Consider the following 25,985-nt stretch of genomic DNA (forward strand, 5'->3'; position numbering starts at 1 on the left):
GGGGAGTCAAGTTGGGAAAAAAATTAAATAACTACGGACAAGATAGAAAGTGACTATCGTGGGAAAAGATGGACAGCATGGTTTTTGTGGAAGGAGGAGTCAAAACAATAGATATTCATAAATGTTTAACTGTGGTGTGTGGTCAAGAAGCCTGCACAAATGATTATTTACAACTAGATCGCTGGATTCGCTAGTAGAAGGGAATCTGCATGCAAGAAGGTGAGTATTGGTCGTTGGTCAACATCGCAGTCTCCACAGAACATTGAGGTTGTGTCTCAAGTGATTATAGCTGATAGGTGCATGACTTTTGATGCAGAATTCAACAAAGATGATTGGGAAAGTGATTGAAAGGAGTGTTACTCCAGCACGACCGAACATCAGAAATGCCCCAACTGCAAAGTTGACATCACCAGGGTTCATTGTTGTGCCACATCCACCATGCTCACCAGGTCTTGTTCCAGCTGATTATGCTTTATTTGATAACATGAAGGATGTGCTGTGAGGTAAGAGTTCAGCAACATCAAATAACTGTAGGCTGCTGTCCACAAGTGTATGTGTGGTATCCCCAAACAATGGTTCCGTGGTGACATTGTCAAGCAGATGGTAGGGGTGTGTTGTCTGCTGGGGGGAGAGGGGGCGGGCAGAGGGAGTATATTGAGAGGTCACATGTACATAGACACATGTTCACTAGTAAATAAGGTACAATAAATTACTATGGAGGAACAGAGTAGGGAGGCAATTTAAGTGTGGTCTTTATTGTGAACAAGGGAAAAAGTATACCTTCCCAGTTTGAATGAAAAGTTGCCTCCGTACTCTATATACTGTATAATTTTACTGTCCAGTTAACATTTGAATTTATCTGCTGAAGCAACTATGCTCCTTCTAATTGGAATGAGATATGTCATATGTGAATATTAGCAGTGAAACTCTTTCTAAAAGCAGTTGGAAAAGTAGGCTACATGTGCAGCAAAATCAGCTGCGACATCTGGTTTCAGCTCCGTCTTACTGTAAACAAAGCCTAAAGTTCTTGAAACTACCAATCCTGCCAGACATAAGCTTCACTTTAAACATAGTTCATTATTTTAGAAGATTCTCTGTAATAACTGACACTAATTTGTAGTGTTACACTCCTCATTTATTGAGATATTGAATACTGCAGCAACTAATTATGTACACTTATGTAACAAATCCTTGCTTTTGTATCTCTGCAGACAAAAAAGTTAAGCATACGAACCACACAGTTAAATAACGCCATTTTCAAACAACTCTTTTTGAACCAGTTATGAAATATTAGAGGTTTTGTGCCATATACGATTTAACATGTGAATGAGACAGAAAGACTAATATTAGATGTTTATTCTTTTGTAGAACACCTGAAGTAATCTTATCTCAGTGAAGTACTATCACTACAATTTTAGAACATTTTTATCCAGTTCTGCAAAAGTATAAGTATTTTTGTATCCATGGCGGCCCCATCAAGTCATTTGTGGAAAAACATAATAGAATAAAAGTTGTACACTTTATTTAGATATACTTGTTTAATTATTTCATAATAATATGATCAATCACTTTAATGTATCTTGTAAATAACTTAAAATACTGGCAATTCAAACATGAACATATTTAACTCTATAAATAAAAATCAGATATCTCTCTCTCTCTCTCTCTCTCTCTCTCTCTCTCTCTCTTTCTCTCTAACACACACACAAACAAGTTCCTTATATTGTCTTAGGTAACCGTACCTACACATGCCACAAACTTGTATTTTCATCAATATTTCTAAATTAAAAACTCATGCCTTCTATGCCTATACAATGTTTTGCAAAATAAGGAACAGTTTCACTGACTAGTATTTCAAAAACAATAATGTCATGTTGGAATGACACTTTGTTTAGAACAGAAAGAAATTGGTAGCTTGTACCCAAATTTTTATTACACTGAAATGACAGTTTTTAACTTACTAAATAAGCACAGAATTACATTGATTAGTTGGTAAAAGTGTCATCGTAGATTATTGCTGACAATGAATGTTGATGAACAAGCTGTAATAGTGGTAAAATACAAGCAGCTTGCCAGATTGCATACATACACACAACTGCAGTGTTATATATACATTAATATTTTTCACTATGTGACTTTTTGCCAGTTACATTTCTGAATTATATTTCTCTTAAAATAGTTTGCATTTAGCTCCACATATCATAAACTTTGTTGTTTTTCAATTTATAAGTCCAGCATTTGTAAATGCTTTTTCTGATTCGCTTGTGATTGCTGACAGCTGTTGTTGTACCTTTCTTTGCTTAACTAAATACACTTTAGCATGAAATGTGAATAAATATCACAAAAATGCAATGCTGCTGAAAAGCCCTGTGAATTACCATTAGACGCAAGTACTCTGCTTCACAGAATACATATGTAAATGATTGGTTACACACACACACACACACACACACACACACACATATTGCCTTTCACCTTAAGCATAATTAATTTGTACATTACATGCACCTGCTTGGTTCGTAAAGGGATTTTGTATAGCATTTGTCAGCATTAGCATACATCTTTTACTTCTATGTTTTATCTTTGAATAATGCAGTGTATTAGGAAAATAGATTTGACTGTTGAATGATCGTCACAAATTATCAGCAGTGATGAATACACAAATGGTGCACAATAGATGCTTCATAAACATTAACACATGTAAATAAGTCAGTGTTCCTGTTTACAACTGCATGCACATAAATACAAGAATGTTTATTTTGTTTCTCTACAAAAGCAGACAGGTCATAATCCCAACATTATCGCAAACACTGTAGTGATAGTAACTGATAGTGGAGTCCTTAGATCTTTTCCTCCATATGAAGGGAGGAATAATTAATGATCTACTTGGATTTACAATGAATGGATGAATTTCCCTGTAGAGGTAGTTATAACTTGCTGTACTCCCTTCATATTCAAAAGAAAAGAAAATTAATTTCAACCCTTAAGCAAGAGTTAAAGTGTTTTAGGATGAATAAATTTTAATTTAGTGATTTCAATTTGTACAATTATTGTTGAAACAAAAAAGTAACATTTGTGAGGAATGTTTCACAATTTATGCATGGATTCTTTTATTGACCAACAGTTTGTTTTTCCTTACTTAGAGAATTAGTTTCTCCACTTTTTCACAGTCCCTTTCTTACAAGAACCTGTCAGAAGCAACATTTCATCATTGCAAAAATCCCAGAATTGCAAATATAGGCACCACTGCAATTATTTATTCAGCCTTTTACTTTCAGGGCACATCACTGTCATCAGAGATGGGTGTAATAGCTGTGATTTTTACAACATCTCCATTGCTGTTGTCTGTAACTTTATTGTTTAGTACTCCATGTGACAAGCGAGATGGGCTGGCTCTTGTTGAGTAGGTCACAACAGTTGACTTGCTGAGTTTAGTTGAAGCCCTCTTTGGACAGAATTTTTCCATAAGCATACGACGAATACGGTCTTTCCAGACGAATATAACAAATATGAGCACACCCTGCAGTGTGTTGCAGATGTCGGTTACATACCACACGTATTCAGGGCCACCAACCAATCCTGATATTACTTCCATTGACCAATTCACACCCATGACGAGGAAAAGCTTCAGGTACAAATTAAACCTGGGGAAGAAGCACATGAAGGTCAGTCTTATTACAATAAATAAATATCATTTACAGTGTAAAGAAGTCCTCTGTTTAATTGCTTTAACAGAACACCATTTAATGAAACATTAGTCTTGACAATAAATATAATTACATTGATGGATGGTAGTAGTGAACACATAACAACAACTTTTGAACCAAGTTCCTTTCTCCTGATTATTATTTTAGTACACATACTTTAGGTTTTGTTTACATAAATTGTAAACAAATTAATTCATCCATTTTTGTTTACTAAGGCACATATTACACTGTCAAAGATCTTTGAGAAATCTTTTATCAAATCCAGACCACACTAATTTTCATAAAAGGGCTGATAAAAGTACCCCAGTACACCATCATAAATGTTATAAAACGTCTTATAAAAAATATTTGACAATGTTTCTTTAGACCTACCCAGGTAGCCATGCCTACTGATGCATCACTTCTGGCATTCAGGGAGTTGAGTCTGCACCATATTGAATCCACCTCATGGATTAAAAATGAGGCGGGTGAGCTGGCCAGCCTGGATGTGACTTTTAGGGAGTTTCACACATGTAGCAAGGTACATACTGGGCGGGTTCCGATGTTTCACATCATATATGAGCTTCTCAGACATTTAGAAACCATTTCCAGACTTGAAAATGAGCTTATTCTAGATGCTGAGAGTTGAGGTACACAGATTCTGCCCTGGGGGAATGTGATGGCATCAGGAAGAGCATTCGGCCACTGTCATAAACATTGCAACAATCCATGTAACAATGCCAACCTCACAGAGAAATCGGGAAAGATAAGGAAGAAGAAGGAGAAGAAGAAGAAGAAGAAGAAGATGATGATGATTTGACAACGTGCTTTTACAGCACAATATGGGCTTATGAATTTGTTAGCTTGGTTCTCTCTCTCTCTCTCTCTCTCTCTCTCTCTCTCTCTGTCTGTCTGTCTGTCTGTCTCTCTCTCTCTCTCTAACAATGAATAATGATGAGGACAGAGAAAATCTCTGATCCAGCCAGGAATTAAATCCAGTTGGTATTCAGCTACATTGACCTTGCAGCTACTGAGATGAACAGATTGGGTTAGCAACATTTGTGGGTTTAGACCTGCACTTTATTTACGTGTGTTTTATGATGACTGTACAATATCTTGTTAACAGTGTTGTCTCTTCCACAAATTCTCATATAGGCAAATATTATATTTGAATATTTACTGTATAGGCTGCAAAAATTCATCTGTTCTGTGGCCTTCCTCTTTAACAAGTAATTTTCTCTGTATGGGGCATTGTGTATATGACGAAGGATTGTGCACTGTAATGTAGTCTTTCGCCCCAGAACTTGATGTTGCAGATGGGGAAGCATTTGGTATTAAATTCTTTATTTATAGGAGACTCATTTATCATTGCATGCTGCTTGCAATTATATAGTTGTCCTGTGTCTATAGACTGATGTGAGATACGCAAATTAAACACCAGTGCCCACGAATCAATCTCGAAGCTTTTGTTCCCCACCAAATACATATGAGAGCAACACAAAAGACATTCAAATCATTCATCATAATTGTCATGGGGTAATGCTCTTATTGAACTTGATTGCTCTTGTTTCTAGCCTTATTTCAGGCTTATATACTGGTGAGGCACACACACACACACACACACACACACACACACACACACACACACACACACACACACACATTAAAATGGTTCTGTGATAGCACAGTTCATGGTTGTATGGTGTACGATTGTTGGTACTGTTCCTTCTTGAAAGATGCATTATGGGTAAAGATTATTGGGGGATTTTTGTGACAAACTGCTTTCTGTGGTGCATATAACATTCCATAACATTGATTACGAGCTGCTGATTGCACCTCTACATCTGCATTATTACTCTGCAATTCACAATTAAGTGCCTGGCAGAGGGTTCATCGAATCACCTTCAAGCTACTTCTTTACTGTTCCAATCTTGAAAAGAGCATAGAAATGAACACTTAAATCTTTCTACGTGATCTCTGATTTCTCTTGTTTTATTATAATGATCATTCCTCCTCGTGTAGGTGGGCACCAACAAAATATTTTCACACTCTGAGGAGAAAGTTTCTGATTGAAATTTCATGAGAAGATCTTGCCTTTGTTTTAATGATTGCCACGCCAATTACGTATCATCAAATTCATGATAGCACAAAATGAGCTGCCCTTCTTTGAACTTTTTCAATGTCCCCCATTGATCCTATCTGATGATTGCTAAACGTGGAGCTATTGTATTAGCATACTCTTCTGGCTGGTAAACCATCAGGACCAGAAGCCTTGCCTTTAATAAGTGATTTAAGCTGATTTGCTGTACCAATGATATCTGTTTGTAAGTTACTCATGTTGGCAGTTGTTCTTGGTTCAAATTCTGGACTATTTACTTCATCTTTAAAGGTGCTCATAAAATGTTAAGTCTTTCCTTAACTGTGCATGTCTGTCCATCTGTCCTCTCTTTTAGTCTCTACCCACATCCTTCTCACTTAATACCATTAACTTCTGAATAAAGACACCGCATCTTAACCTTTTGACACTACATGTTCTATATAAATTTCTTCTTTAGGCTGACATTTATTTTAACACTGGTATATAAAATACAGTTTTCTCTTAATCTTTTATGCTTATTGACTTAACACTAATGAAGAAATATAATTACACCCACCTCTGTCTGTTGTCATCATCATGTCGTCTTGAATCAGTGCCTTTCAGCATAGCTGTTTCTCTTTTGAGCTGTGCAATTCTGATGGCAGTTAAAATGAACAAGATAATGTTACACAGAACCAGCACCCCAACAGGTCCATAAAAGTATGCCAGGATTGTAATGTCTGCAAATTGAAACAAATGTTTTACAGTTCATTCACTAGGTCAAGTTGTTGAACACTGCTATTATCAAACAGTTACAATGGTTAAAAAATGAATGTGTAATACATTAAATCCCAAATGAAAATAGGCAAGACTTGATGTGTTAATTATAACAAATTATTCCCAAATGATTATGTAGTACATACGATGAGGGATGAGCTAAACTAAATGATTAGGTTCACTCGCATGATCATGAGTTATGGCAGAGGTAGCCAGATGTAAATGGTAATTTAATGTTTAAGACATTTGTTCCATTGTCAACCAGGCTGATAAATTTCTTCCCATAGAAGTTATTACTCCACTTATAGGACTTAAGTCACGTCTAATTCCAAGCAGCTTTCGTTCATTGCAAAACTGTTTCCAGGGCAGTTTTTATTCAGTCTGCCAAATGCGTGAAAGTTCACACATGAAAATATTTATGTTGTGTGTCCTTTGAATCCTCACAAATGGAGTTATTATTTTTAGTGCCAATAAATTTATAAACTGGTGAGGGGTACATGTCATGTATTTGGCCACAACACTTACAATGTTCTAAAGCCGAAATGTTTCCTAATATGGGTATATGTTTTCATTTTTTTAATACAAGAAAATTATGGAAATTGCTTAATGGTGAATGAAAATGTATGTTATTAGGGACTATAGTGGTACAGTAGCCCACTTATATTTATGAGACAAATATTAATCATTTTTTATCAGCTAGAAATGTAAGAACAATTATTCAACATCTCAAAAGTCTCCTCTAAAATATTTTGGCATCTGATATGTTTTCATTGCATTGTTCATGTTATAAATGACCATACAACTCAAAGGAAGAAACAAGCTGTGTTTCATTTATGAGAAATAATTAAATACAATGTGCAAGTTATCAGAAATGTTTACTATCTGCCAGTATTGATTATACTACAGCTGTAGTTTCACTTGCTTTTAAAATAAATTTTGCTATAAAGCACTGTTTTTACTGTTTCTGTATTGGCTACTGGCACACAGCCTGCAGTTTACTCATCTCCGACTTTTGCCACTTAGTTTTATGAATAGTTTTTCTGCATAACAGAACCTAGTGTTTCCTAACAACTTTTACAGACATTTAGGGAGTTGAAGGATGACTAGTTCTTAGAATTCCTCTTGTTGTGTCACTCAGATCATGTCATGTGTTCTTCCTGTCCATTGTATTAAGCAGATTCAATCTGTAAATAGTTTTTCTCCAGATTTTCAGAATATCGGAAACTCCTATGATAGTGGTGTCTCATGATGTGTTATCTTACAATTTGAGTGTCAAATTGTGGATTGGACCTTGAATTTGTACTGCACATCTTGGTAGTTGTATATTAAGACTGATTGTGATTTGATTAAAATTTAATATCCTTTTGTAACAATACATCAGATACCTGAAAAATGATAGCATATTATGAGAAATTTCACTTCAAATCCTTTCTCTTCAAGACTTTTTTCACATGATTAATCACAATAAATAAATGCTTATGGGGACAGCATTATTAACTTCATTTTCATCAGTAAAACTACAATGAGTAACTGAAAGCGCATAACTTGCAATGATGGAGTAACAAGTTGCTTAATTTTCTTAGGGTGGAACTAATGTTCACCAATCAGCTGCATAACATGTAGCACCTGTTGTCATTCCACATATTGAAAATTACTATTAAATTGGCTGTTTATTGAATGACTGTGCTGCCTTCAGCATGGTAACAGTCCTTGAAGATAATTTCTACAGCATGGATCTCCATTACTTGCTGGTATGTATGTTACTATGCTTGCTTTTATGGGAGGTTCTTGTAAGGAAAGACAAGTAATCACTTAAAATGAGCATTGTGTGATGTAACTCATACTCTCTGCTGCTTCACTGACAATCTTCTCTCCCATTATGAAGTTTTACTAATGATTCTTGATCACAAAGAATACTGACTTATGTTTCTTCAAACAATTTCAGAGCTCCTCTGAGGATGGCTACACTTTCTCTTAGTGATAAACTGACGTTGTGCCCATTAGAAAAATTCAGTATGTGGTCTTTTAATTTTATCATAACATTGTAATTTGTAATTAAGCCAACTAAATTTTTATATCTTTCAAGTATGGCTGCTTTCTTCATGACCATCCCACAAAACAATTCTTTCATTACCAGTCTATGAGTCCCCATCAAAAATGGTACACATTATCATCTTGAGTGCATATTTAATCAGTTTTCATGCAAAAAAGTAAATGATGCTCAAATTGTTGAGAGTTAATACCCCCCTCTAGTTGAAACTTCCTGGCAGATTAAAACTGTGTGCCCAACCGAGACTAGAACTCGGGACCTTTGCCTTTCGGGGGCAAGTGCTCTACCATCTGAGCTACCGAAGCACGACTCGTGCCCGGTACTCTACCCCCCTCTAGTTGATTGTTGTTCACTAAATTATCCTGATATCAGCTAATGTATTTTTCATAACTTCATTTTGCTTGACTCAGACAACCAGACTGAATATTCTGTATATCTGATGAAACAGTAGTAATACCTACCATCAGGAAACCAACATCTCTTCACACCAAACTGTGGTCTTAGTAAACCATCAGGAATGTCATTGTGGAACTGCATAACAAGTGTCACACTTAGCAAAATTAGAGGGCAGCCCCATGAGTATATAGAATAGATGATGAATTTCTTGTGCTCCCTTTCTCTGGCTGTCCCACGCAATGACCGGAATCCACTGCAAAACAGGAACAGAAACATAAGTAAACCCGATTTTTATATTAAAAAAACTGGACAGCCAATCACTCACTCACAGCTCAATGGAATGGTGAATTATATTTAGGCACACATAAAGCTATAACATAGCACCTTAAAAAACACACACACACAAAAACACACACACACACACACACATTTTATTTTATTTTTATGTATGAATTTAGCCAACTATGGACCGCATACAACTTAAGACTTATGGTGTTTCTTTTTCTTCGATTCTTCCCAGTACTTCTTCATTTTCTCGCCAACTGCTTGTCTGCTTATCTGTCCACACTCACGTGGATCCAGGTTTTGGCTCATCTTCTTCATAGTTTGCATTTTCTATCAGTAGCCAGAAGTGATTCCTGTCATGTTATTTCTTCTGTAACACCTATTTTGTTGGCATCTTTCTTTACTGCTTCTATCCATCCTACAGTTTTTTTCAGCTTACTAATGTAACTAAAAATTTTCTTTTTAATCCATGTTTCATCCATTCTTTTTAAACATCCATAAAATTTTAGCCATCTCTTCCTCAATGTATCTGTGATCTTTTCTCTATTTTTGTATAAGTCTTCATTTCTCCTTTTAATCTACCTATTTTTCTTGTTTTTCTCAGGACCTAGAATTTTTCTTAGTATTTTTGTCTCTCTTTTTTCTACTTCTCTTAATTAACCTTTCTTATTCAATGTTAGGCACTCTGATCCACACATTACTTGTGTCCTAATAATTGAATTATAATGTCTAATCTTTGCCTGTAAGCATATTGATTTCTTATTGTAGTAGTTTTGTGTTAATTTATATGCAAATCCCAACATTTTTATTTTTTCTTTATTTGTTGTGTTATCCAATCCATTGGTTTGGATCCACTCCCCCAGGTATTTGAATCTATCAACTCTCTTAATTTTTCCATACTTTGTTTCATAAACTTTTCTGTATTATGTTTGTGTCCTATATACTCGGTTTTTTCATAGGATATTTTTAGCCCAGTCTTTTCAGCAATCTCAAGTAACAGATCAAGCGTAACTATTGCGTCTGTTCATTTCTCAGTTATCAATGCCATATCATCTTCAAATTTGTTCTTTCCTTGGCCCATGCTTATACCCTTTGTGCCTCTGTTTTTTAATGTGCTTTCCCATGTTTTTACTATTTTATCTAAAACCAGGTGAAAGAGAATTGGGGACAGTCCATCTCCTTGCCAAACTCCTGTTTTGATTTTGAATGGTTCAGAAATTTCGCCTTGAAACTTAATTCTTGATGATGTATCTGTGAGCGTTTGTTCAACAAGTCTTCTGGCATTTTCATCTATCCCTGATTCATAAAGTATCTGGAATAGTGTTTGTGAGTCAACTGAGTTGTAGGCCTTCTTGAAGTCTACAAAAGTAACTACTGTATTTTTATTTTGTATAGCTCTCACTCTGAAAATTGTTTTTAAATTAAGAATCTGTTCTGCACATGATCTACCTTTTCTAAATCCTGCTTGATAATCTCCTATATTAGGTCTTGCTTGTTCCTCTATTCTATTTAAAAGTGCTTTACAAAGCATTTTGTATGTCACTGGTAACAAGGATATGCCCCTATAGTTGTTGGTGTCTGTTTTATCTCCTTTTTTTATGGAGAGGATGGATCAATGCTTGTTTCCACATTTCTGCTACGATCCCATCCTCTCCTGGTGCTTTGTTATTCTTCAATGCTTTGATAATGTTTTCTATTTCCTCTACTGTAGGTGGTTCCGATGGTGGATTTCCATGTTGTGGTTTTTGAAATTGTAATCTATCATTAGGCTCCTCACAATTTAATAGATATTCAAAGTATTCAGCTAAAACTTGACAGTTCTCTTTATTGCTTAAAACCATTTTTTCATTTTTATCTTTAAAATGTAAAATTGGTGACTTCTCTGAAAGTCTTATAGAAGTCTCTAGTGTTGTTCCTTTTAAAATCTGAATACATTTCTTCAAATCTGTCTTTGTCATATTTTCTTTTCACTGATCTGATGATTTTTGCTGTCTTTTTCCTTTCTTCTTTAAATCCTCCCCAGTATTCACATTTCTTATTACTGTTCCATTGTTTCCATGCCTTTAGTCGATTGTCAATTGCTTCATCACACAGCTTGTTCCACCATCTGTGTCTTGGTATTCTTCGTGGTTGTCCCGTTTCTTTAAGTGTTTCTTTAATTTCATCCCACTCATTCATTTTTCTTGTGTTTAGTATAGCACAGAATTTGTCCTGATTTTGCAGGAGAAATTTAGTGCCTACTCTCAGAAATCTTCTTGGTTTTGGTTTAAGATTGTTCGGTTGGAACATGGTCTTTATTTCAGTCAGATAATGGTCTGAGTCTATGTTTAGGCCCTTCCTCACTCTGACATCCAAGATTTCCTTGTAGTTGTGAGTCGTTATTGCCTCATGGTCCAACTGATATTCACCTTGATTTGGATTAGGTGATACCCACATTTTTTTCTTTCTTGCAACATTCCTGAAACATGTCGACATTAGTTTTAGGTTAAATTGTTTACAAACATCTGTGAGTCTTTCCCCATTTCTGTTGGTTCTTGCATGTGCTGGATAATCTCCAACTACTGATTTAAATTTTATTTCTTGGCCAACTTGTGCATTAAAGTCACCCACTATAATTTTTATATGTTATATATACACTATTGGCCATTAAAATTGCTACACCACGAAGATGACGTGCTACAGACGCGAAATTTAACCAACAGGAAGAAGATGCTGTGATATGCAACTGATTAGCTTTTCAGGGCATTCACACCAGGTTGGCGCCAGTGGCAACACCTACAATGTGCTGACATGAGGAAAGTTTCCAACCGATTTCTCATACACAAACAGCAGTTGACCAGCGTTGCCTGGTCAAACATTGTTTTGATGCCTTGTGTAAGGAGGATAAATGCGTGCCATCATGTTTCCAACTTTGATAAAGGGGTATCAAGGCCGTTATTACGGCCAGAGGTGGTTGATTTCTCAGGATCTATGCACCCAAATTGCGTGAAAATGTAATCACATGTCAGTTGTAGTATAATATATATGTCCAATGAATACCTGTTTATCATCTGCATTTCTTCTTGGTGTAGCAATTTTAATGGCCAGTAGTGTATACAAGGCTCACAAATATTTATATGCACTACTATTTAAGCTAATAATGTGACATTAGTTCTTCGGCATACCTTTCTGTGTACATAGCATACATTCCTCATACTTTTACCAGATGTTATGTGTTCTGTACATAATAACATAAAATTGTTGTAATAATTGGAGCACTAGCAACGAAATATGGTATTGATTTGCTTGGTATGTTATGAAGATGTTGTATGCCAGTTCTTTCATTCCCATGAACAATTAAAACACATTGTCATTTGTGTGCAAATATGTCATCAGTATTTCTACAATACTGCTCAGGGATTTTTTCTTGGGGAGGTATTGCATCATGTTATTCCACTAGTGCAATGCTTGTTGAAGACCACTGGGAGCCCAGGTAATTGTGCTGTGTGGTCTTCGACAAATTAATAGTTGGGAAGGTTTGCCTAGGAATGTGGATAACATCTCATAGATGTCCACAAAGGTTGATACACCAAGAGGAAGTACTTATCCTAGGCACTTATATTCCACATGAATCTGAAATAGAAACTATTTATTGCAGAATTTCCATGAATTTCTAGAATTATAGTTCGTTATTCAATTAAGCCAAAGGATCAACTGGCATTATATAGCCAATAGTGAATTCTGTGCCTTTAGCATTCACTACATATACTTAGGTTTGTTTCCTCCTCACAACATTCATGAGAATTTATGCAATCTACTTTGTCACAAACTAGGTTTTGACACTGTCCTATAGTCAAGGAAACAGCAAACCTTTACAGGTCATTGTCAAATACAGTCATCAATTTTTTCTATGTCACTTCTGTGTCTCTTGGCAATTCTTGAAGCACTCCTCTTCTCTCTCATCAGCACAACATAAATATGGCTATTTTATAAGTACATTTGCCCAAGTCCTCCTAAGCGATCTCCCCCTACCCCCCCCCCCCCCCGCCACATACACAAGAAATTTATCATCACAGCAGAGCAGCATAGTTAATTATTTAAATATTCTGTTGGTTCTTTTATGTGTGTTAAAGAATGCATAAATGTAGATTACAGCAAACATAGTACAGTTATTTTACAAACACAATTTCAGGGAAAATAAATAAATACAAGTAAAATGTAACAGACATCATACAAGGATTAGTATATGTTGCACAATACCTAACAAACACATTGTAAAAATATATGCATAAAAGGTCTATATTTATCTGTTTAAAATTCATCTAATGAATAAAAAGTTTTTTCAAGTGAATAAGTCTTTAATTTATTTTTAAACAATGCAATATTATTATGTTGATCTTTGATGTAGCTTGCCAGTAAATTTGATATTGTAATAGCAGAATGCTGTACACCTTTACGTACCTGAGTCAGATTTTTGATTGGTTGGTTGGTTGGTTTGGGGGAGGGGACCAAACAGCAAGGTCATCAGTTCCATTGAATTAGGGATTGATGAGGAAGGAAATCAGCCATGTCCTTTCATTAGGATCCATCCTGGCATTTGCCTTAAGCGATTTAGGGAAATCACGAAAAACCTAAATCAGGATGGCTGGACGCAAGTATTAACCTTTGTCCTCCCTAATGTGAGTGCAATGTGCTAATTGCTGCACCACCTTGCTCAGTCAGATTTTTAATTTTCTTGTATAGTGGTAATGGTACATTTAATTGGTTCCTTAGTGCACAGGATTGTCATCTATGAAACACATAATCAAATAAATATCTTGGAAAGTGGTACTAAGTATCCCAAGCTCCTTAAAGAGATTATGACAGGAGGGTCTCAGAGGTACTCTGACCATAAATCACACAATGTTCTACTGCAGAAAGAAATTTTTTTATGTATGTGAATTGCCCCAGAAGACAATTCCATGACAAAGAATAGACTGGAAGTACCCAAAGTATGTGGACTTTGTGACACTGATATCTCCAAATTGTGACATTTTCATAGTGAAAAAGTAGCCGAGGACAATCTTTTTTATGGCCTGGGAGAACATGATTTCCTTTGCCAGACCTACTGTCTATGTGGAGGCCTAAGGATTTGGTGTTGTGTGCTGTTTATATTTGCTGACTGTCATGTACAATAGATATCCTCTATGGAAACTTGCAAATACATTTGAATTGGATGTAATTGCTCAGGTTTTACTGTTAGTGAGTTTACTTTGAATTAAGGAATTGTGAAAGTAATTTGTTGGGGTCAGTCTCTAGATCAGTCCACTGTTTGTTGTTTATCACAATGCTAATATTGTCAGAAACCTTAATGACCTTGCATGTTTTGTTTTGTAGTATGACCTTTCCTTGTCTGAACTGACAGTTCAGTACATCTGTGTCAAACTACTAACAATGGTTATAATATATATTGGCAGAGCACTATGGATTGACCAACGATCATTGAGTATCATACTATCATTCTGTGTGCTGCTTATTTTTAGGTATGAAATTTTTTGACATATTCATGTATACTCTCCAAAATACGGAAAAGTCATCCAGAACCCAAGATCAAGGGAGACTTACTGGACAGGATGAGAAGGAGCCTTTCCTGACCCCTGACCCAGGGTTCTGGCTCCAAAAGCTTGCAAGCTGTAATTCCTTTTTATATGTGTGTTCTCCCACCATCGCTTGGTGAGTAGATTTATTATTTATTCAGTTAATTATAATTTCAAAAATTGATTTTATATTGATTATTTTTGTTGTTATATTAGTACACACTAAGAAAAATATGTATACATTTTAGGGATGAAAGTAATTTTTCTGCACACAACAATATGAAAAGGATAGATTGCTATTCACTGCATAGAGCAGGTGTTGAGTGGCAGACAAGCACAATGAAAGACTCCTATACTATATTATCAAGCTGTTGTCCATAGTCAGACACAGACAAAACAAAACATCTGTCTACATCTGATGAAAAACTCAGTCCAATAGCTGAATAATATTTAATGGTATTCTTCATTGTGCCCATCTGCCACTCAACTCCTCCTCTACATGATGAGTAGCAGTCTGTCCTTTTCATATGTTTTGTTATTCGATCGTAGATTTTCCATTTTTTGAACTCATAAACTCAGCCATATAAGAATGACAATTTTATAATCTTATTCTCTCAGGTAGAAAGTAGCAGCCATGTAATGAAGTGTTGCTAAAAAACTTGAAGATCAGTGGAGCACTTCCGTCAGTGGAGCACTTGCTTCAGTGCGAGGTTAGATGTCAACACAATAATGCAGACTGGTATAAAATGGGTGTCCTCTTTAGTGTTTTAAAATAATCCAGGAGATGTGGTGAAAAATGAAGGTATTATTCTACAAGGACAATGCATTATCTCTTAAAATCACTTAAACACAAGCGCTTATTAAGATGTCCTGAAACCAAATGCTTGTTTGTTCATTTCATAGACCATATCTGGCCCCACTGATGCATTTCCCTTTCTGAAAACAAAATAAATAATTCCTGGGGGTTGCTACAGAGTCTCTAGAACCATGTGAGTTCATCAAGTTCCAGTACGTGATCTTTGAAGATATATTAAGGCATGCAACTTGGATCATTATAGACGTGAAGCCAAGTCTTAAAAAAAGACTACCCTCTGTGTTACTTTCTTGTAGTTTTTAGTAATCCTTCAAATAGCTGGTTCATCATTCATTTAGCAACCAATAAACGTGTTGGACGTATGTAGGTTTAGTTCCTTGGAAATGGTAGGGAATAAGAAAGAAATAGGACCTCTGATCGGAATACTTGACATGCCACATCATTCACTTGCTTCTTTGAATGCAGGAGTGGTGATTTTCAGCCCTCGTCATATAAATTTTGCATATTTAAGGCTGCTATTTATGCTTCTTGGTGAAACCATGTTCCATTGGTAAACCAGGTGAAATTGGAAGTTTAAAGATTGTGGTCCATGTACATCCTCCAACTAGCTACTGGCATGATTCAGAACACAGAACTGTGAACAATGACTGGAAAGAAGATTATGATTTAGGATTTCATCACCAATGAAGTCATTAGAGCTGGAGCAAAAGCTTAAACCAGACAACTATAGGGCAGGTAACTGGTTGACCTCTTTTAAAAGAAACCATCCCAGAATTTGCCAGAAGTATGGTAATGGACAGAAACAGTAAAACCTAAATCTGCATGAGCAGGCGAGGACTTGTGCACATTTATTCCAAATGAGCAATATCTTAATCAATGCACCACCTAATTCAGTACTAAGATACAGAAATCACAAGAAGAATCCATGTGCTTGCTGAAGGACGGTGCAGTTTTAAGTTGTTACTCATGCTGTATATTAATTTTCACACCATTACGTCAATTACATAAGTTTCACAGACAATAATTTTGGACTTTCAGGAAGAAAAATCTTCACACTGAAAAAAGGAAAGTTGTGAATTTCGTTTCTACTAGAATATGTAAATTTACATACCTTCACTTGAGCATACATTTAATATAGTCACTGCAAGATTTGAAACACAAAACATGGTACAGTGAAACTTCAATTTTATGTTCTCTGATTTTACATTTTTCATGATTCTACATCATGAATTCTTAACCCCTGTGAAAAACCCACAACAACAATGCTAAAAATTCCTTGATTTTACATTTTTTCTTAGTAAGGTTTACGTTGATTCTAAGTTCTTATTCAACATCTCGTTTGGCTTCATCCCATTTTCTTCCTTTTGACATTCAATGTGACTGAATGAGTTATAAGTGACACAAAACACAAATGGTTTGCAACATGGGTGGTGGCAGAGTTAAGGGAATATTTTAGGCTGTTGTGGAGAGAGGAGACATGAGGGTGGAAACACTGACATAATCCACAATCAGTGTTACCTACACAACTTGCAACATATAGCTTCACCGCCAATTATGATACAACTACTGCTAGGTTGCAGTGGTAATTGAAAAAACAAGACAGTTGATGCAATGTGTTCTGGACCAAGTCAATAAATGACAAAGGGGCCCAGACACCATCTTTTCTTGTGTTACTTATAAGCCAGTCTCATCTTTTTGCATGCATTTCTCATGTACTGTATTCAGCAACAATATCAATCATCAACCTTTTAAATTCAAACACTGAGTCCCAAAAATATGCTTGGTCATAAATGAAGAAACATTGCCCATTTCTGGTTAATGAACTCTTATTGCACAGCCACCACACCACATTAACACGTGTAAAATGAGCTCACCCTCTGGTTGTGTAGAGAGGAGGTGTGGCCCTTCAATGACCGGAGTGCAGGTGGGTATGAAAGCATTTTGTGAAGTGCTGAAAATATACTTTTCATGCAGATGATGTGCTATGACAGAGATGTCACATGGAAATAGAACAAAGGTTTTGCAATAACACATTTTAAAGACTTCCATGTTCAAATCTGACATGATAGAGTTGCAACAACTACATACACTACTCAGGTGTATACTTTGCACCACACACTGTAGATTGTAAAGATTGGAAGCAGTGATAGAGGGCATGAAGCAAAATTGTAGCACCTGAAGTTTTCTTTCAAATTTACAGTTTACACAGTGTATAGAAATTCACCGTGCCCACTTCTAATAAGCTTGTAACATCAGTTGGGGAAGTAAACTCATTTTTTCATGTCTCTGTTTCTCTCATCAAGCCTAAAATAACACTAACAGTTGTGAGCATATGAAGTGTGGCTCATAAGAAAAACATTAAACAATAACTGCAATGGTGACAAAATTTATCATTAAGCAAATGTCCGCATTTATGCTTATGGTTAACAACCACTTAGCTGCTGTGATGTTTTTGGTTTAATTAAACATGTTCATCAATTTTTCCCTTTTTCTGGCTGAGCACAAAGGATGATCTCTCAAAAACATGTGTTTTGAACATATAATTTGTGGTGACAGCATGTCGCAGAACAGCTTGATTACCTTGTACCCAAACACAAATTTCAATTTTTTAATGTGTTTTTACTTGCTGTTACACATCTGTGATTTTTTAAGAACATGAAATCCATCACCAAAAAGTATTGTATAAATAATATACTGTACATTTAATTTCGTTCACTTATGAAGGCTTTATTCAAAGTATTGGAGAGGATTGCAATTTTTAATCATATATGCCAAGTACAGGATTTTTGCATATATTTTGGGGGGTTTTAACATTTTCCTCAATTCTGCATTTTCATCAATTTTTCATTTTTAAAATCAAGACCACACAAAAACGTAAGATAGAGGTTTTCAATGTATCCACATGGCAGTCATCAGCTTATTTGCTCCTTATGATAAGGAACTCTTAAATAAATGGTGGTCCATGGTACTAACAGCATCCATAGCATGAAAGAAATGCAGCAACTATCTTCCTCAGCATCTTGCTGGTGAACACAATTTCTTTCAAAATGGTTATATCTGTGAAATGTAGGAGTGCAAAAAACTGCAATTTCAGACACGAAAAGGATGTAGATTTTACAACCCCACAGCTTGTCCAATAGTGCCACTTGTGGATTCATTAGAATCTTAACTTGTTAGACATTTGGCTTTAGTGATCAGGTACAATCTGACACATAATGTGTGCGGTAATCACATGGTTAATTTCTTGTTTGTTTGTAGCTAAATGTCTAGGATGCTGGTATGCACAGAAATCTGCATGCCACAGTGCTGATGTTCTCAGAGAAAAAAAAATAAAATAATAATAAATAATTAAAAACTAAGTGGCAGAATTTCTTTGAAGAACCAGACATTTCAAGAAAGCTGGAATCCCTAGTACTCAAAGTCTGTTATATAACAATTGAGATGTTGGTGGAAAAAGTGAAAATTAGTCACGGGTCAGTTTTGGACATTTAGCACAATGTTTTGAGCAAGGCAAATAATGACAACCACTGGGTTCCACAACTGCTGACATGCATTCAAAATGTCTGCCAAACCAAGGCAACAGTGGGTATGTTGCAACTGTGTCAGGCCAATTCAGATGAATTTTCTAGCTGCCTAAACACCATGGATGAATGATGGATGTATTAATATGACCCTGAGACATAGGAGAAAAGCAAGTAGTGAAAACATGTGGATTCACCATTGCTGAAAAAAAGGTGAAACCCCATCCATCATTGGCCAAGGTGACACTGAGTACTTTTCAACACTGACATTATGTACTGCTAACAGATTATGCTCTTAAGGGGCAAATTGTTAGAGGAACATGGCCAAAATCTGCTGAGGTTACAGGAGGCAGTAAAGATGAAGTGTCATACAAAGCTGTCCAAGGAGGTGTTTTTGTACATTTTAATACCCCAGTTCACTGTGCAAAGGACTCACTCACACACGCTGCTCCTTCAGGCTATCAAATTTTGCCTCACCTCACACATTCTTCTAATCTTCTTCTTTTGTACAATCAAGAAACCATTGGATGGCAAGCATTTCCAGAGTTATGGAGCGGTGGAATGTTTTCTGAAATGCGGAAATGCATACTTTACTTCTGAGGTCTTCGCCAAGTCATCCGTCATTGAGAAAAATGTTACATTGTAGGGTTAATGTGTGGAGAAGACTAAGTTTCATGGTTGCTGCTTGATCTGTTTTGAGGTGGTAGTTAAAACTTTGTGACTTCCCCTGAAATGATGAATTAATTCTGTAGGTTATGTTAATGACCATAATTAAATGTGGCTAGTATACTTCACCACACTGCTTCCTGTAATGCTCACAGTGTGACTCTACTGAACAATACAACTGTCACTAAGGTAGAGGCTTCCCTCAGGATTGGTATAATGCAGTGGACTTTGTTTGTGTTACTTTCAAGTAATCACGAAAGATCTTGCAGATGTTACACAAAATAATTTTATTGTGAATTTGTGCCATGAATAAAGAGTTTGCTTCAACCTGGGAATCATCATTCACTACTACATGCATCACCCAGCACTGGTCTTAACAGTGGTGATGAGGAATTTAATATTGGCAAAAGGGATAAAAACAGGACTTAACAGTGAGAACGGGGATAGAAACATGTCTTGTGCTACACTTTTGTCCCATTACAAGAGATATTGCCTTACTAGTCAGGTTGGATACTTTGCTTGAGTCATGACTTCATGCTGTGTGTACATCTCTTGCACTTCTGTGAACTGCATGGACTTGAATCTCATGGGTGTGTTTGCTATTCCAACTACTTTTCTAGGGGGTCACTGATGATGATGAAACAATGTCACATGGGATGGTTCATCACTGCTGTAAGTGTCTGTGGAAAAATAAAGCAATGAGGGATGACTTGTCATGGGTATGAGACTTAGCACCAGTACCTCCCCTGGCTCCAGTGCCTTCACTGGCTCTTGTGCCATCTCCTCATCTCGTCCAGTGCCTGTCCGCCACACACCTCCAGCCTCGACTGATACTGCTCTGCACATTGCAGCCACGATCAGCGTTTCTCTCAATACTGGCATTGCCTGGAAGTACATTGGCAATTATGTTTGAGTCCACATGCTGCAGCTCTGGGGTCATCAGCCATTGTTGTCCTGCCCAGCCATTACATACCCTCCCATTGGCCCTTTGCTCCCCTCCCATTTCGCGCCTTTGCCATGAAGATGTAGCCACGACTGACTCTTCTCATGAGGGTTTCACAGCCAAGAACGCATCATTGGCTCCTCAGATTCCCCTCCAGTCTCACTGCACCTGACCTCACCCACCACCCACATGCCGCCCCCTCTGGCCACAAGCCTAACACTGCTTCTGTTGTCCTGCGCCTCTACCATGAGGGTGCAGCCATGGCTATTGTCCCTTGTGAGGGTGTAGCACTGCTTTTTCTGGTGCCAAGGGCCCCCAAGTACATTCCCTCCCATCGTGCCTCAAGCTGCGTGTCCATGACAATGAGCCACGGTCAACTCTCTGCTCATAGCACCATGATTTAGCTTCCATTCAACCACTCCCATTTCCTAGCTGTGCTTGATGCTGCTCATTTTCCACATCTTTGCCTTGGTGCAGCTGTGGCTGATCTCTTTCTAGTCTGGCAGTACATCTTCACTAATTCAGAGTGTGCGGTCTGCTGTACCAGACTCATCCCCCAAGTCCACTACAGCTGAAACCAATACTGTTCTCCCACAGGCAAGCCCACCATTGTGCACAGCTGCTTTCAGCTGCTGCAGTCATGGTCAACTTCATTCTCTCATGGACAGCGCAGCACTACGTGCCTCTGCTTCGCTGCACCACACATTCTTCTTTGCAGTATAGATTCCTCCTCTTCCTGGGCGCTTTTGTGCCCTGGCCCTCCCTGGCCAGCTTCTTCCAGTTCCCTTGTGCAGCCCACATTTAGCAGCAACCTTTTCCACTGCCCTAGTCTCTCCTCTTCTTGGACCTTTCTTTTCTTTTTGTATTATCTCTCCTGCTCTCACAGCCAGTGACTAATGTTCACAGGTACGTCAGTGTCCACTGCTGCTACATCTGTTTTTGTCAGTTCCAAACTAATGACGTAGCATTGGTTGAACCCTGTCTCCCAGTGTTCCACCACCTCCATCACCACTGCTGCCATTCTGTGGCATATAGAGCTTTCGTGCCTCATAAGGAGTCAACACTGGGTCACCAGACCTGCCCCCATGGGCCACTGGGCAGCTCACATCTGGTTGCAATTTACACTACTGATGATTCTCCTTTATTTTCTTTTCACAGTACTGCCAGGCCAGCCACAACCTGGAAAGCATCTGCTTCACAACTTTGGTCCTGTGCTCCTGGGATGGGGTTGCACCTGTTCTGTTCAAATTCTCACATCACCCAACGGAAGCTCCAATGCAGAATATGTGGTCTCAGCCAAGTTGGCTTCACCAAATTCTCAAGACGTTAGGGGTTTCCAAATCAGCTGTAGGCTGACTATGTTACTCTTGCAGCACAGTGTCTTTGCCCTGTGCATTGCTTACCTTTGGCCTGCAGGTGTCTGTCCTCCAAAGTCTATTTATAAATACCACAAGTTCTTTGCATATTGTGGACACAATATAATCTACACACAGTCTGTTGGTACTCTGCTCATTACAGGCAGGGCCCACCAGCCATGCTTCTGAGATGAACATTTATCTGGAAAATGCTGGCAGTGCCATAGAGGAAACATGTACCATCCACATGCCATGCGGTTGTGGACATACTTCCACCTGCTGGATATTTAAGGAGGAGCACTGCCTCCAGAGGCAGCATTCTGTTGCTCACTCAGTCTTGGCCAGGGACAGGCTACATCGTGTAGCCTCTCAATTGGAACTCACCGAGACCAGCTCCAGACTCTCAGTTTTACATCGCACCGTCTCTGTACTGCCTTACATTATACCACACAGCACGGCCCTCCTGGATGCCATTACTCCATCCACTCAGGATGAGGCTTCCCTCGGAATTTGTGTCAGGCCAGTGGACTTTGTTTCTGTCACTTTTAAGTGATCACAATCAATCTTCCACTGGTTATCCAACCTACGTTTTGAATAAAGGGTTCTTTGTTTCAACCAGGGAATCATCATTCACTACAGTGTGCTTCATTCAACAAGTGTCTTTAATAGTGGTGATGAAGAATTTGACACTGACATTCCCTTTCATAATTAAGAGAGGCTGCAAATGAATGTCCTACAGACTAAAAGGCACCAATTTAAAAGGGAAAGGCTGCTGCTTTTACCAATTAAACCATTCAGCCACTGTTCACCTACTACAGCATATTTAAGAATGCCAAAACCTGTTACTGTAAAATTATTCAAATAATGAAACTCAAGAAATAGGTAGAAACTAGACTTTGGTACAACAAATACAGCATAATCTGAAAACTGGAAAAGCCACACTCTAGATTAGACTAAATGCTTTTGTTCAACTGCAGTAAGTATGATACAGCTATAGGTTATTTAATATGAATAAATTCATTCTGCATTTCCAGTGACCACTGAGTGACATCCCAATTATGTACTGTAGAGAACTCTTTAAACAGCTTCATATTTTGACAGCTGTTCATGACACACATACTCATTACTGTCCTTCGTATTGTGTTTCTTAAAAATAAACATAAATAACCCTTCCCACCATGTTAACGTGTGTTTCAAGTTTAAGGAACAAATTATTTAGAAAATTTACAGACTATATAAGACTATATTTTGATTTAATCATTCTGCAGATTTCAAATTCCAATGTTTCCATGAACATACCAAATTTTCTTCTTTTAAATGATGAATATAGTACTGCAAGGCTTTACCTGAATGTCCAAAAGATGTCGAAGCACATTACATTGAGCCAGAAGAAACTTGCCAGGAATGAAAAGTAGATGATGAAGGCTGCAACAAGGAAAAAACAGTGCTGTTAAAACACTCAAAATGACTTCCACCCAGAGTAAAAGAAATCTATAATTTATATCGAAATAGCAAATCAGTATTTCCTTGATTTAATTTGCAATAGTTGTCGGTATTTAACTTTGAACAAACTTTCAGTCATAAATGACAGGTGTTTCAGATTTTTCAAATGGTTTGCATCAGATGGACATGTCATTTGGAAAGAAGTTTTTTTTTGTAAACTACAGTATCCTAGCAGAGTACAAAATATTTCATTTGCTTTAGGATATTGTGCATCACAATCCTTGATGTCATGAAGAGTAGCATCAATGATTGTACTTCTTAAACCCATTCAAAAGAGTCTGTGGTCAGTTGAAATTCATTGGGAAAAAGTTTCTCATGTGAGTGAGCATGTGGTCATGAGTCTTTTGCTTTCTGCACTCAGATTTCTGTACTGTCCTGTCTCACTGCCAAGAAGCAACACTTGACATGTAGCAGACACTACTTCAAGGGTCGTTTCATGTTCTTTAATGAATAAAAAGTGAAGAGACTATAGACACAGAGAAACTGATAATCAGTACTTATATCCGACAGTGGCAAACTTATTCCTATAAATTAGTTATACTACACATCTGTGGCCAAAATGAATCTGTTGCATTAACACCATATTGTTCATTGACTCTGAAGTAGTCAGTTGGAACCATGGAGGAAAATATCATCATCAAAATTTGTCCTATAACTTGGAGTGAATACATACAGTTTCCACTACCAGTAGTGTCCATCCTTATGCAGGGCTCAAAGCCCATTGCTGTACTTAGTGCCATGGCATTGCAGCAAACTGTTGATGAGGACCCATCTACTTCAGGAGCCATTAAACTGGACCATCTCTCTCATGTTTTCGAAGAGGACTACTCATTGAAAATTGTTTCCACTAGGAAACGTGAGATTTGTGTTCTCTTTCCAACACTGAGTGATTAAAACAACAGTTTTTAGACAAGGTTGTTCAACTGCTGATAACAGCATTTACGTACTTCATACTTTAGGCCAATTTGGTTATACAACTATTCCCATCTGTTTTTACAGGTACACAGACATGCATTTACATCTTATAAACATTCAAGAAGTGGGACAGTCCTGACCATAAGTAGCACGTCATATGACATTAATGCGATTTTAGATTAGATTAGATTAGATTAGATTAATACTTGTTCCATAGATCATGAATACGACACTTCGTAATGATGTGGAACGTGTCTTCTATGACGCTTACTGTTCCTATAAAATGCAACGTATGAGTGAAGAATTTGATGACTGGTATTGATTGCTTAATTGATTTGAGGGACAGGAACAAACATCAACATCATTGGTCCCATCAGATTAGAGAAGGATGGGGAAGGAAGCTGGCCGTAAAGTTTTGAAGGAACCACCTCGCTCGGGGTCTCGTATCATAAAATGAAGAAAACAAAAGATAGTGGCAAAATATCTTCATTCACCTGTTAGCTAAGTTACAAGCAAATGATGTTATTAACTAACAAAAGAAATTTGATGAGAAATGGACAAGCAGTGTTGTTGACAAACGCAAAACACAAAGGCAGAAATTTGCTTTTTTACATTAAAGAGGAAGAGTGTCTGAACCGAGTGTGCAGTCTTTCATTGTGGATAAAACTTTCATGCCAGTAATAACTGGCAACTTCGATAACAAATACTGCATAAGGCAGAGTAGTTCATAACAATTAACGTCTTGTGTGCAAAATAAGATTTTCACTCTACAGCGGAGTGTGCACTGACATGAAACTTCCTGGCAGATTAAAACTGTGTGCCGGACCGAGACTTGAACTCGGGACCTTAGCTTTTTGCGGCCAAGTGCTCTGCCAACTGAGCTACCCAAGCACGACTCACAACCTGTCCCCACAGCTTCAATTCTGCCAGTATCTTGTCTCCTAATTTCCAAACTTCACATAAGCTCTCCTGCGAACCTTGCAGAACTAGCACTCCTGGAAGAAAGAATATTGTGGAGACATGGCTTAGGCAGGACTCGAATTCGAGTCTCGGTCTGGCACACAGTTTTAGTCTGCCAGAAAGTTTCAACATCTTCTGTGTATTATATAAAATGTGGAACCTGTCTGAAACCATACATACATCAAACAAACAGATCTTCTGATGCCCAGGTTAAAGAAGTGTGCAGTTGGAACACTGAAAATGACTTCCATTCAGAGTAAAAGAGATCTATAATTTATATCAAAAAGCAAATCAGTATTTCCTTGACTTAATTTGTATAGTTGTTTGTATTTTACAGTAATGAAACAGCTTTTGGTTCTTATTTTTAAAAATCCAAACATAAAGTCGGCTGCATAGGTTAATGCATAGGGCCTGTCATTATGTTCTTGAGGAGGCCATTTGGAGAGCTTGAAAATGTTTTTAATTAAAATAGTATCCGCAGG

General features: G+C 37.3%; 1 protein-coding gene across 6 annotated transcripts in view; it reads right to left on the reverse strand.

Annotated features, from left to right (window-relative positions):
* Positions 1-1,340: 1,340 nt before the first annotated feature.
* The window catches only part of LOC126349825 (G-protein coupled receptor Mth2-like), a 583,470-nt gene continuing 558,825 nt past the window's right edge, over positions 1,341-25,985 (reverse strand). For all 6 annotated transcript variants that reach the window (XM_050002465.1, XM_050002466.1, XM_050002462.1 and 3 more), the window contains 4 exons: positions 23,472-23,550; positions 9,052-9,239; positions 6,341-6,503; positions 1,341-3,644 (listed from right to left, as the gene is read on the reverse strand). In XM_050002465.1, coding sequence (XP_049858422.1) covers positions 3,275-3,644; positions 6,341-6,503; positions 9,052-9,239; positions 23,472-23,550 — 800 coding nt within the window. In that variant the 3' untranslated portion in view covers positions 1,341-3,274. The remainder of the gene's footprint in view (positions 3,645-6,340; positions 6,504-9,051; positions 9,240-23,471; positions 23,551-25,985) is intronic.

The sequence above is a fragment of the Schistocerca gregaria genome, chromosome 1, assembly GCF_023897955.1.
Source record: "Schistocerca gregaria isolate iqSchGreg1 chromosome 1, iqSchGreg1.2, whole genome shotgun sequence".
NCBI lineage: Eukaryota > Metazoa > Arthropoda > Insecta > Orthoptera > Acrididae > Schistocerca > Schistocerca gregaria.